This window comes from Protopterus annectens, chromosome 2.part1, assembly GCF_019279795.1.
Source record: "Protopterus annectens isolate FY-2018-M chromosome 2.part1, PAN1.0, whole genome shotgun sequence".
NCBI lineage: Eukaryota > Metazoa > Chordata > Ceratodontiformes > Protopteridae > Protopterus > Protopterus annectens.
The window spans coordinates 1510616666-1510630275 of record NC_056729.1 but is presented as its reverse complement, the minus strand read 5'-3'; the positions used below and the strand labels follow the sequence as shown (position 1 = coordinate 1510630275).

Below are 13610 nucleotides of genomic sequence, written 5' to 3'. Positions count from 1 at the left end.
ATTGTCTAAGCACTAAGATAACTGCTGCACTAATAATGTCAAATTGCTGACCGTTTGCTGCAGCACGGTGATTTCCGACCTCAGTGTACTCCCTCCTGAGTCAGGGAATAACGGCTGGGATAAACCGTCATTTCCATCTGCCATACCAAACGTTCCAAGAACGCAAACTGAAAATGCACGTTGCTGGAAATAAAACAGTTTAATTCCAAGCTGTAAAAAACACAGGTTTAACCCAAGAAATTCCATACAGTCCAATAAGGGTTTTTGTTTTAAACTTCATTAGATACAATATGTAACAAATCTGAAACCATTTAAATAAACTCAGTGGGTTATGTGACCTTTTCAAATTCTTAAAATTTTAAAGTGACATTCCCCCTATGTTACATATCCCTATAGAAAATACATATAACCATTAATTTACTAATTCAGTAATTCATGCTTCTTCTGCTGTTTTAAAATCAATTCATATAGCTGCAGAAATATCTTTCATACAATAACCAATAAAAATATTTTATTAATTCATCTCTCCCAGGCTTTATTGAAGGTGAGACCACTTTCCACCTGTGTCCCTAAGTCTCTCATCACACTTTCAGTGTTTAGTGTACTGCCACCTATGTGGTAATTCATGGGTACATGTTTTTTCCCAAAGGGGATAACTATACGTTTCTTGGCATTAAGCTTGAGCCCATGGCTCTGGCACCAAGCATCTGTTTCTGTAAGGCCCTTTTGTAGAATATCAACATCATTTGGGATTCAGTAATGGCTCCGTTTGCAGTCATCTGTGAACTTTGTTAGCCAGAGTCCTTTAGTGTTGGCCTGTACTTCAGAGAAGTAGATACCAAACAAGAGAACTAGGCATAGCTCCTCGTGGTCCCCTGCAGAGTTCCTAAGCCAGCAGAGAGCAGAAAAAGCAACTTTCTTGATCATAAGTATTTTTTAAACTTTTTAGTTTGCATTTTTTGATCTTTTGAGCTTTTCGACTACTGTTTGTGCCTATATTACTGTTTTATTACCTTATTTTCCTGTTTTTGTGAGCTTATATTGTTGATTGCACTTGTGGGCTAAAGTATTGCTTAAAAGTAACAAACAGGCTAATACACTCAAGTGTACCAGCCTTTGATAGCAATTTAGTCGAAAACAAAGCATTTACTGCATTTTTTTCTGTCTGTTTGCAAAAAAAAAAAAAAAAATATTTCTCCTTTCCTAAACTTTCCTAGCTAGTTGTTCCAGTGATCAGATTTTGCTGATCCCTGGGCTTTGTATTTGGTTTCTGTGTTCCTCCATTTTCTTGTGTGGCCAGAGGTAGTTTCTTTACTCACCAGTGGGAGTGGGGAGTACTGAGCTGCTTGTTTGTCCTCAGAGGAGTGGTTAGAAGCAGCAACTAGTAATTTGTCGGCCATTTTGGGTCATTTCCTGTTTTTTCCAGCCCCCTGCTATAAAGCCTTAGCGTATAGCTGGAGCTGCTACCGTTGCACACTAGGGCAGCGCCGGTTAATCAGATTTAAACTATTAGGGCTACCTAAAGTCCACTCTTCAAATTTTCCCTTAAAACTACCTTCCTCAAAGTATACTACTGTTCTATTTAGTGTATCCTACAACTATAAATTATCTCTACTTGACTCCCAAGTAGACTATTCTCTATCTGTATAGCGAAGCACTTGCTCTACAGTACTTATCACCTCGATACAGCACTCTTGTTATAGAAAGTACCCCAAAAAGCAAACCCCATTTCTCGGTCACCCACATCCCCAGAACCTTTTCTTAAGTTTTCTGTCTATTCCTTCTAGCATGTCGAGGGATCAGTTGCTAATGTCCTCTCCTGCTCAGCTGGTGAACCTGGGAATATTGAGGCAATGTTACAGTTGCCTCATGTACACTGAACAACCCTCTCCTCCTCCCACAAAACACAAATACATGCGAGATGCAACTATAATGGCCAAACTGGAGGCTGAGCTCTCTCAACATAGGACTGGCATGACCAGACAGGAGGAGAAGGTAACCACACACACTATAGACCCAGTCTCACATAATACCATCACAACCTCAAATCATACACATAAACACACAAAGACATACTCGGAGGCTCTGATCAAAAATCTACCAAAACAGCAGAGGCCACCAAAGCAGACACCCAAACAACTACCACCTCAGAACACAACACCTGCAACACATAGACCACACAGTCAGAGTGTCAAGCAGTCACAGCCCTTAAGGCCAAACACAATGCCAGACACACTAGTCATTGGTGACTCCATAGTCAGACACACTGACGTCCCGCTCACCAGACTGAGTAAGGAGAAGGTCACAGTAAGCTGCCTGTCGGGTGCTAGAATCCACCACATAACGCATGCACTCAGGTCTCTCAACAGCAGGTACAAATGCGACTCAATCATTGTCCACGCTGGTGTTAATGACCTGAGACGACCCATCTCCTTGGACTACATGAAAAGAGACATAGAGGAGCTCTCTGATTATGTAGCCCAAGCAGGTATGACCCTGACCTTGAGCAGTATCCTACCTTCACCAAGAATGATGCCACAATACAGAGATAAGATGATCAGCTTTAACAATTGCCTTAAACTCTGGTGTCATTCAAAGGGGATCCAATGTCTGTCTGCCTGGGATGACATGCTGGACAAGCCACGCTGCTCGCAAGGGACGGCTTGCACTTGTCACCCTGGGATTCGGATTTTGGCAAAGGCTCTTGCCACCCCATAGTGCCTTTTTAGGCAAGGCTCAAATTCTAAACCTACCACCCTAGAACAAAACAAAGAAAAACTAAGGGTAATGCTGCTCAATGCCAGAAGTCTCAACCTCAAGATGCACGCACTCGAGGCCCTTCTCAGTATGGAGAACATCGATGTCTGTGCTGTGACAGAAACCTGGTTCAAGGCTCCTGAGAGCACCCCAGCACTATCAGGTTTTACCTCATATCATGCGTTCCGACCCCAAAACCCGGACAATACCAAGAAAGGAGGAGGGGTATCCATATTCATCAAGGACACCAACACCTCAAGATTGGTGGCATCGCACGATGCATCGGAAACCATCCAGGTGCAATTAACCATAGGCAAGATTGCTCTGCAATTTGTAGCATGTTACAGGCCACCCTCGCAAACTCAGGAACCTCATATGGCCTTCCTGAAAACACTGGAGGGGATAAATGTATCTCCAAACACCATCATACTAGGTGACTTCAACTACCCTAATATAGACTGGGAACACTACCCAAGCCCAAACACTCTAGCCCAAAAGTTCCTGGAATTCATAAACTCAAATGCCATGGAACAACTAGTCACCATCCCCACAAGAGGAGAAAACATACTTGATCTCATCATCACGAACATGGGAGCACAATGTTCAATGCGGAAGTATACCCTCACTGGTGAGATCTAATCACAAACTAATCTCGCTGGAGGTCCTCATCCCCCACCGAAATGAAAAAGACCACAGTAAAGAACTTCTCGAAAGCCGACTTCACACTTCTAAAGACTAGTGTGGTCTCCTTTAAGGCCCCTGAGCTGGCGGTTAACATTACTCAAACCGCTGAATCACTTACAAATGCCTTCTACCAGCACCTGCAGGGCTGCATGGATCAGGCAATCCCAAGCAAAACAAAGACACTTTGTACCAAAGGCAAGCGTCCAGTCTGGTGGACCCCAGCCATAAACAAACTCTACAACAAAAGGAGGAAGCTACTACAAGATAGAGCAAAATCCTTAAAAGGTAAGACACCGCTGATCACTATAAGTAAAAAGCTAAGAGCTCTCATAAAATCATCCAAAGCTAATTTTGAGAAAAAAATAGCTAAGGACTCTAAAGACAACCATAAGGCATTCTTTAGCTATGTCAGAAACCTAGGAGGAAACTCCCAGATATGCTCAGAATTAGTTCAAAATGATGTGAAGATTACTGATCCTACAGACATTGCCAACATACTGGCTGACAGATTCAGTGCAAACTTCTCCCCCCTCCCCCCCTAAAGGAGCGATATCTATACCAAATGATTGTAGCCCCAAACATCTCTAACGCCCAGGTGAAAACTGCTCTCTCCAAGGCAAAGAACACAGCATCCATGGGACCTGATGGTGTCCCCGGCTGTGTGCTCCATGAACTCAACGAGGAATTAAACCCACAGTTAGGACAGCTGTTTAATCTTAGTCTCACCTCCGGATCACCCAGGAGTGGCGCACAGCGACTGTGGTCCCACTCCACAAAGGCGGTGCCTCCACCGACCCTGGAAATTACCGTCCCATTAGCTTGACAAGCCTTATCTGCAAAGCCATGGAGAGGATCATAATGGATCTCATAAATAAAGACATAGGGAACTTGCAGACTTTGGATCCAACCCAGTTTGGCTTTGTCAAAGGCAGATCATGCCTTTTAAACTTGGTTGACTTTTGAAACAGTCACCAAGGCCATTGACGAGGAAAGGCAGTCCATACAGCCTACCTAGACCTGGCGAAGGCTTTTGATACAATACCTCACTTGGGTATCATTGAAAAACTCATCAACTTAAATGTAAACCCATACATTACAAGATGGGTTGCAAACTGGCTGAGTGACAGAACCCACAGGGTCAGAGTTGCTGGCGCCATGTCAGACTCAAAGCCTGTCACAAGTGGTGTCCCACAGGGCTCAGTCCTGGGCCCACTCTTGTTTGGCATCTACTTTTCTGAAGTACAAGCAAACACAGGAGGGTTATGGCTGACAAAGTTTGCAGATGACTGCAAACTGGGCGGCGTAGTTGAAAACACATCCAACACAGATATCCTTCAGAAGGGTCTCACAGAAATGGATAACTGGTGCCAGAGCCATGGCCTAAAGTTAAATGCCAAGAAATGCATAGTCATACCTCGGGAAAAATAAGGTTACCCCTAGCTACCATATAGGTGGCAATCCCTGAACACAGAAGAAGTTATTAGGGACCTGGGAACCCAGGTTGACAGTAGCCTTTCATTCGACACTCATATTGCTAAATTAGTTAGGAAGACCTTCTACATTGCCCACCTTATCATGAAGGGATTCACATCTAGATCAAGGGAAGTCATAGTCTCCCTATACTCATCACTCATCAGACCAATGATCGAGTACAATGCCCCATTCGGAATGTATCTGACCCGACACTTGCAGCAGCTGGAGAGGCCACAAAAGTTCCTCACCAAAAGGATAAAGGGTCTCAAAATCTGTCTTATGCTGCCCGACTGAAAGAACTCCAGTTATATTCAGTTGCTTACCGCTTGCTCAGAGGTGACCTATGCCTGACATACAAGGCCATGTCAAACCCAGATTTGATGAACATGCTTCATCTCAAAAATCTAGATCCCTCAGAGCCACAAGGGCGGGAGACTTAAACCTCGACACGGTTATTAATAGGACGTGCTGGAGGGATAGATTCATCACCCAAAGACTCCCTATGCTGTGGAACAAAATCCCGGTTTATGTGAGGCAGAGCACCTCGCTGGCCTTGTTCAAGAGGAATCTTGACCAATGGATGGGAGATCACAGATACACCCCAGGGGTTACCTCAGTGTCACTGCTCGACAGAGGCACAGCAAAATAATGGGCATAATTTCTCCAAACTAAAGGGGTGTGGCGTAAGCCACAAAACTATGGGCTAGGCTTATAAATGCCCTCGGGCAGATAGCCTAGTATGAACCTATGAACCTAAGAGCGATCCCAGGACTAAACCCTGAGGTACTTCACTTGTCACTTGTCTGGAGCTGGATTTGGAGTTAGCTACTTTTACAGTCTGGGTTCTGTCAGTAAGCCAGTTGGCAACCCATCGAGTGCCGTAGGGATTTATGCCCAGCTTAGTTAGTTTATCTTTGATTCCAGAGTGGGGGATGGTGTCGAAGGCCTCGGTGAGGTCCAGATAGGCTGTGTGGCCCACCTTACCCTCGTCCACAGCTCTGGAGACTGATTTGAAAAAGTCAAATCAGGTTCAGGAGACAAGATTGGCCCTTCACGAAACCAAACTGGGTGGGGTCCTGTGTTTGAAGGTTGCCGATGTCTTTGTTTATAAGTTCCATGATAATGCGTTCCATGTCCTTGCAGATCAGGAGAGCAGCAAGTTGGAGAGGAGGCATATGGTGGCTGCTTTGCTGATGATTCCTAAGCTTGAGTAGTTCTGAATGTCCCCCCCTTAAATGGAGAAGTTACAATGTAGCAAGGATGTAGAATCAGCCAGCAGGTGACATTTTAGTAGTAGCTTAACTAGGGTATGGCTTATAGTTGTGATGGGTCTGCATTCGCAAGGAATGGATGAGGCAGGAGAGTATTCAAAACAAGAGGTAGGAAGGTCTGTGAGCTTCTTATTATGGCTAACAAGGACAAGCTAACTTTGGTATGTGATAAGAGCGGGGGGAGAATATGCATGATGGAAGTTCCTAATTGTGCAGTAAGCATGTTTAATGGAAGGTGTGAACTTTCCTTCTGAAGGAGAAATGCTTTAGGATAAGTAGACAGTAGGTGTACTTGCAGAACAAAATATTTGGGAGTGAAGAGGGTGTCATTAGGGAATTGGAGCATGTCATCACACTTGGTAGGCAGCAATACTAATCCTGGAATAGGATACTAATAATTGCAGGACACACACATGCACATTCATACATGAAAGGGACATTTGCTGGTTATTGAGAGGATCACCAATTCACCCACATTTCCCTTTTCAAAAAATATTGATAGATTATGACAGCCTCCAGGTGGACTTCTGAGGATCAATACGACTCCAAGGTGGTGTGGGCTAAATGTACAAGCATGTGGAATAGCACTATGAACTGCAATAGGGAATAAGAAATGCATGTCTGCTCTCTAACAATACAAAGGCAGATTAGGTGTTGTACATGACTGCATTCCTCCTTAATTGTTGAGTATATTTATTACACAGGAGAGTGCACTCAAAATTGTTGCTCCTAAATAACATTAGATACCATAAAAGTAAAAAGTAACCATTTTAAACATTTCAGGACAATTAACTCTTGAGATAGATGTTAGCTGCGGTGGTACAGCAGTAACGTTGTTACCTCACAGCAAAAGGTTCTCCCGTTCGATTTTCAGCTTGGCTTGGGAGTGCCTTCTGTGTGGAGTCTGCATGTCCTCCCCGTGGTTGGGTAGCTTTCGAAAGACATGCGTGCGTAACTGGGCGTGCCTTCGTTGAAGGTTGGGCATCGAGCTGGCACCTCGGCGTTTCGTAAAAAATCTACTGCCAATCATTAGCGGACCGGATTTCTGCTGTGGCGACCCCTTACTGGGAAAAAGCCGAAAGACAAATAACAACTCTTGAGCTAGATATGAGTAAAATCTGTAACAGTTTAAAGTTCTAACCTGTTTAGCTTGAAATGTCTGAACATTGTATGACTGTTTCAGGATTAAAAATGTAATTGTTGTGACATTTTTCCTGTGTCTTTTTCTCCCTTCTCTCATGCTGACCATCAAGACGCCCCATACTGGACATTAGCTTGTTTATTCCCAGAGGTGAGGAGAGCCCCACTGTGGGAGATTCTTTCAGATCCCCTGGGGTGAGAGCCATCTTGAAGGACTGTCTTTCTGGCAGACATCTAAGATTTTGCATCATTAGCAGTATCCCAACAGCTGATGGCATTTTTGTTATGTATGCCCTAACTCCACTTTTGTTGGTGGTGATGTGGTTTTATGGGCCCCAAGTCCTGCATATACACACTAAATTATACACACACATGGGTAATGGTTGTAGTCATTGGCTTAGCCAGTCCACCCACACCCTGGCCTAGGTTGGTCACCATAGACTCAAAACTTGGCTCTGTCCTTTGGCATACATTTTACCTTACTGGACCTGTGGCCATGGTTGACCAGAGACACCAAGCCTCCTGTTCAGATGAGCCAGTACCTATCCTCACCTGCCTGCTATGTCATGTAACTGAGCTACTAATACAACATAGGTTACGTGGGCAGTTTTGAGGACTTACCCTACAGCAGCACCAGAACAGGCTGTAAGGGTTCTAACATTTAGACTGATTTGTTTAGAAGAAGTGCTGCTGTATTGCTGTAAAAGATTTATAGGTCTGAAGAAACAAGGAGCATTGTCATTATCAGAAATGTTTTATTTGTTTACTGTTCTTTTGCTTACTACTGTGTAATTCTCTAAGGCAAGGAGTTATGCTGACTTACTGACTTCTACTATAATCCTGTTTGAAGTGAAATGATGCTGTGTTCCAAAAAAAGTGTGTTGTTTCATTTCACTCGCCTTTTCAGAAAAAGTTCTAAAAGCTACGTTTATAATAAAGGAGATGCATATTTAGAAATGCAGACACATACTTACGTTCATAGGTAAATACTCGTCAGTCTACAAACTGTTATGCACTTACCCAGTAACCAGACAGTGACGAAGATGAGAATCAAACCCTGTATCTTGTGCTTGTGAGGTAAACTCTTTAAACACTATGCCAAACCCCGACCCAAAATGCGCACATAGTAACTGGGGATTGATACTTTGTGCAAGCATATTACCAAACAAGAGGGAATCCGGTAAAACATTACTTGTAGAATCTTCCCCCAAAAAGAGAGGATCTGATGTTGGTCTTGCTTCATAAATCCTCTTTGATCAATATTCATAGACCATTTGGAAAGTAGGAAAACCATCTCAAGCTGTCTTGCATTCTTCGTAAGACTGTCTCAATTCATAGACATCTTCCTGCCTATAAGCACTGATGTGCTCTTCTAGGTAGCAAGGTTCATAACTACATTTAAATACAGTAGTTTGGGAGTGGGAGTCTGTGTAAATGTGCTCCCCAGCAAGCTACCCTTGTTGTTGTATGGAATTCATAAACATCTGTACTATGCAGGCTTTCAACAGGACAGAGCTTCAAATGTGTAAATGTGCTCTGCAATTTGTACATGAAAACACTGGCATTTCTGTAATGGGAATCTGCAGAAGGGATCCTGTTCAGATTGCTCATGTAGGTAAGTCATATTGTATGTGAGTGGGAGTTTGTATGTTTTGGGTGTGGGATAGTGTCACTGCCCATGTGTGGTCTTCTTTACAGTCCGAGTGCTCCAATGTGTGGTTGTTTCAGCTGCTTAGTGTAGTGATTGGTAGTCATTCAGATTTCCAGGTAATGAGATGTTACCTTTGTGTGAGTGCATCATTGTGAACCCCTCAATAGTACAACAGCATAACTCAGCACATCAGTGTAGAGAAAGTTGTGCTGTTGTGCTGTTCTTTGTCAATTTCAGCTTTGTGTCCCAAGGATATTTAGTTTCACAAAGTTAGAATTTATGGCTTGCATGGAAGTTATTAGAAAAAAGTGTTTTGTAAGACAGATTTTGCTTTCTCTCACCCCTTTGTAGTTTCACAATGCTTTTGAAATTTTTGACTGTGCAAGTTTTCTTCAAAAGGTTCAAACTGTTTTCATTTCTCTAGTGAAGAGAATTACATTGTGATGGATTATGCCAACCTGGATCAGGTAGAGGCACAGGACATCGACTCAAATGATTCAGATTTGTCTCCTTCAAGCAAACAGTCTATCACCATGTGCTTGTTCCAAATAACCATGAAGAAGAACAGTGAGGGAAAAAAAGAACGTATAACACTAGCAGCAGAATCTTTGTAAGTGGATGGTATGCTAAGTTTACTGTGGAAACAGAGGTGAACCTGTAATGAATTGTCTGCCTGTAATGTCCTCAGAATATGGTAAAAGTTTCTGTTGTGGATGGTCCCTTATATATTTATGTACTATTTCATTATTATATGTTGGCTTCATCATAAGATATATGGGATGATGTAACGAATAGGCCCATTGCTGTACTCTGTCAAAGTTCCATTTTATTAACCAGACCAAGACTTCATAACAGGATATATGTGTGGATCGACTATGAGGGAAATAGCAATGTGCACAGGCAGACTGGGAAAAGATTAGACAGTGATGGGTTTAAAAAATAGTCATATATACTGAGTTTCCTGTTTTGTTTTTTTGTTTTAACTGCATTTACCTTTCTGTGTCTTCAGGATTGTGCCTTGTTCATATTTTAGTTAATCTGAAATCATGTCATTATGAGTGTTGACCACAATCAAAGGCCATTTTCGTTCTTAGCACGACACCATGGTCCAGTATTGTTTGTGACAACCCACCACTACCAACCAGTAATCAGGGAGCCTCAATCCACACAACTGGTAACTGTGGGGGACATTCATTGAGAGGATAACAGGTACACACACACAGTATTTCCAGATGCAGCTCTGCATCAGGTTCAATTTCCCTTAAAAGCACACCGAGACCGCAGTCTTTACAGAGCTGGTTCCTCTTTCTCCAGATCCCCAATAACACTCCCCACTGGCACAGCTATAGAGTTGAGATCCTAGCTGAGTGATCAAGCCAAGACCTCCATCAACCTCTCTGTCCAACCAGCGCTTCGTGTCCCTGCCCAAGTAGCTGACACACACACTCTTTGAGGTTTGATTTACATACACACACACACACACACACACACCTGGGAAAGGCTGGTATGGGTTTATTAGCTGTGTTCCCTTCTGCCCAGACTATATGGTAGTTACCCCTGCCACAAGTCACTCCTTCTCAGCTACTTTAGGGTCCTTAACAAAGGGTGTCCAATTTTACTGTGTAATATTAATATTAATATACATGGTAGTTTGACCAAGAGCAAGGCTATTAGGAGAGGCCCACACAGTGTCACCAAACAAATATGCAAGTACTCTCAAAACTTAAATATCTCTACAGAGATCAGCCACAGTGAAAGGTTAAAATATATTTAATAATAAGTAATAAAAGAAAAAGACCATACTAAATATATATTCACAATGACATCAGAGTTCAAAACCACAGTCAATATTTAAAATAACATTGGAGTACAGGCACAGACAAATAGAAACTTACTTTATTAGAGCAAGGCAGATGTGGTGAATGGTTTTTGTTGTTGTCAAGTCCAAGACAGAATCCAGAATGCTCTGTCTCACTAAGAGACTTCTCAAAGTGATATCTAAAATATTACCACTGGGATAGCTTGCAGGATGACATCACTTCTTGTCATCTGACTTCTAGTTCCCAGGCAAAACCCTCATTGCTGAAGCTGGCAGCATTTAGCATCTACCTGTAAAAATACTCATGCAAAGTCTTTTGCTCAGATCTTTGGCAGATGCTGGAAGCATAAAACAATTGCATTCCTTCTTGCTTTCAGAGTCGCAATTAGTTCACCCTAAAGACAGTACAGAAAGCTTCCTGGTACAGATTTTATGTCTCTAGTTGCATTGAAACATGAGAGATAGCCACGTTATGGCTTAGTCTATAAAGTAATTTAATTTCAGTTTTTTTTCTAAAGTTTGTTAGACTGTGGTTAACCCTCCAGTTTCCTCTATGAACATATACATTTAAACAGTGACAATAGTGCATGTACATTTCTGTTCTTTTCCAGCAGGGCACACTGTGGATATATTTTAACCACAAGCACTGTACAAATACCTTTTCAACACAAACATCCATACAAAGCAGTTTGATATACACATGACATACAGTTGTAATGCATTTGTAACACAAGCATCTTATATGTGACATACAGTTCTAATACATTTGTAACACCAGCATCTTGTATAAATTAGTTTGATGCTCGCATATGACATATAATTATTCACAAAATTCCAGCTAACTGTGCTGGCAATACCCTTCCCCCCTTTGAAGACTCAAGCTAGTTTTTCAAGTGACCCTTGAGAAACGTTGCTTGAGAGGGATGAGCCTATGTGGGAATAGATTACCCCATTCCCTGTCTTGAGATCCCAGCTGACTTGGCACTGCTGACCCCATTACGGTGCTGCTCTCTCATATCATATGCCTACAACCCTGGAATCCACCATAGTAATTTGGGATTTTGCTGGCTGGCTTACTATAGACCCCCCTCAGACTCCTCCTGCCTTCTACTGCAAATACTTAGCACCAGGGCCTCCCTATCATAGCAAGGTTTCATGGTGTTAACATGGTACAATTTGTGCCCCTGTCTCCTGCCTAGCAGGTCTACCATGTAGTTAACATCAGTGACCTCCTTTACCACTTTGAAGTGTCCCTCCTAAGCTGCCTGCAGCTTGTTGTGTTTGACAGGAATGAGAACCATACTCTGCTGCCCCACAGCATACTCTCTGGCTCGAGCATTCCTGTCATAACAGACCTTTTTCTGCTGTTGGGCTCCTGCCAGGTTCTCTTGGGCAAAGCCCATGAGTTCTCTGAGCCTTGTCCTGAGGTTTAGGACATATGCCACAACAGACTCCTTGTGGGATTCACACTCACCCTCCAACTCATAGTGAATCAAATCTAGAGGTCCTCACACCCTATTCCCATACAGCAACACGAAATGTGAGAAACCTGTGGATTCTTGGGGCCACCTCTCTGTATGCAAACAGATGGGGCAAATATTTGCCACACTCCTTCTTAAACTGGTCTTCAAATGCCCATATCATGGTCTTTAGTGTAGAGTTTACCTCTACACCAGACCATTAGTCTGGGGTGGTTTTTAGGTGCTTCACCCCACCGCGCTCCCACAGACAATCCAGCAAGTGTGACACGAAATTGGCACCTCTCTGTCAGTATTTCTTTTGAGAAAACTACCCTGCTGAAAATCTCTAACAAAGCATTTGTCATATTTTCTGCCTCAATGGAGGACAGAGCCACTTCCTCAGGGGTATCTGATTTCATAATCTGCTACCACTAGGATATACTTTTTGCCTCTGGAACTTGGGGTACTCAAAGGCCCCACAATATCCATAGCTACCGTCTAAAATGGCTCCTCATTCACAGCAAAGGCACCAAAGGAGCTTTAACCTTGTCTCCTGTGTTGACTACCTTTTGGCACTGCTCACAGGTCCTGCAGTACCCTGTTACATCCCTGGAAATCTCAGGCCAATAAAGGTTCTGCATAATATGTCTCTTGGTACGCTTTATTGTCCATATGATCTGCAAAGGGAATGTCATGGGTATGACTACAAGTGCCAGACAGTAGGCTGTGGGCACTATCAACTGCTGTATTCTCTCACCCTGTAGCCCTCCATCAGGAGTCCATTCTCTATTTAGTAACCCTTTGTCCCAGTATACAGATTCCCTCTTTCCTTGAGAATCAGGTGCCTCCCTAGCTACCTCCCTCAAGCCTTGTAATGTAGGGGCTGAGTGCTGAGCCTGTCGCAGCACTCCTTGTAAGCTTTCCCAGCTCCCCTTCTACAGGAAGTCTGTTTTATCCGCTGACAGCATTGCTTCACTGTCAGTCTGGATACTACTACTCAACTCTGCCCTTGCAGTCACTCTGCCCAAAGTAACATCAGTACCCACCAGCAGCTGTGGCTCACCTTAAGCCACACTGCTACAGTATAGCTCCCTCCCTGAAGTAGCCACTTCAGCGGTCCTGGCTCCAAGTGTGTGGTCTGTCTGGGTCCCCTCCAGGCTAGCAGACCCACATGCCTGTCTCCAAGCCTGACTGCATGTAACTGCATGCACACAAGGTACTGCATTATCAAAATCATTCCCTATCAGGACATCTGCAGGGATATCTTCAAATACCCCTATTGTGCTTGCTTTCTTTTCCATACTCCCAGTCAAGGAAAGGTATTTGGAATGTGGTCCCTCCTAAAGGTCTGACTG

General features: G+C 43.2%; 1 protein-coding gene across 2 annotated transcripts in view; it reads left to right on the top strand.

Moving 5' to 3' along the window:
- Window positions 1-13610, top strand: part of ARHGEF16 (Rho guanine nucleotide exchange factor 16) — a 1345157-nt gene that overhangs the window by 1186317 nt on the left and 145230 nt on the right. For both annotated transcript variants that reach the window (XM_044062969.1, XM_044062968.1), the window contains one exon: window positions 9401-9586. In XM_044062969.1, coding sequence (XP_043918904.1) covers window positions 9401-9586 — 186 coding nt within the window. The remainder of the gene's footprint in view (window positions 1-9400; window positions 9587-13610) is intronic.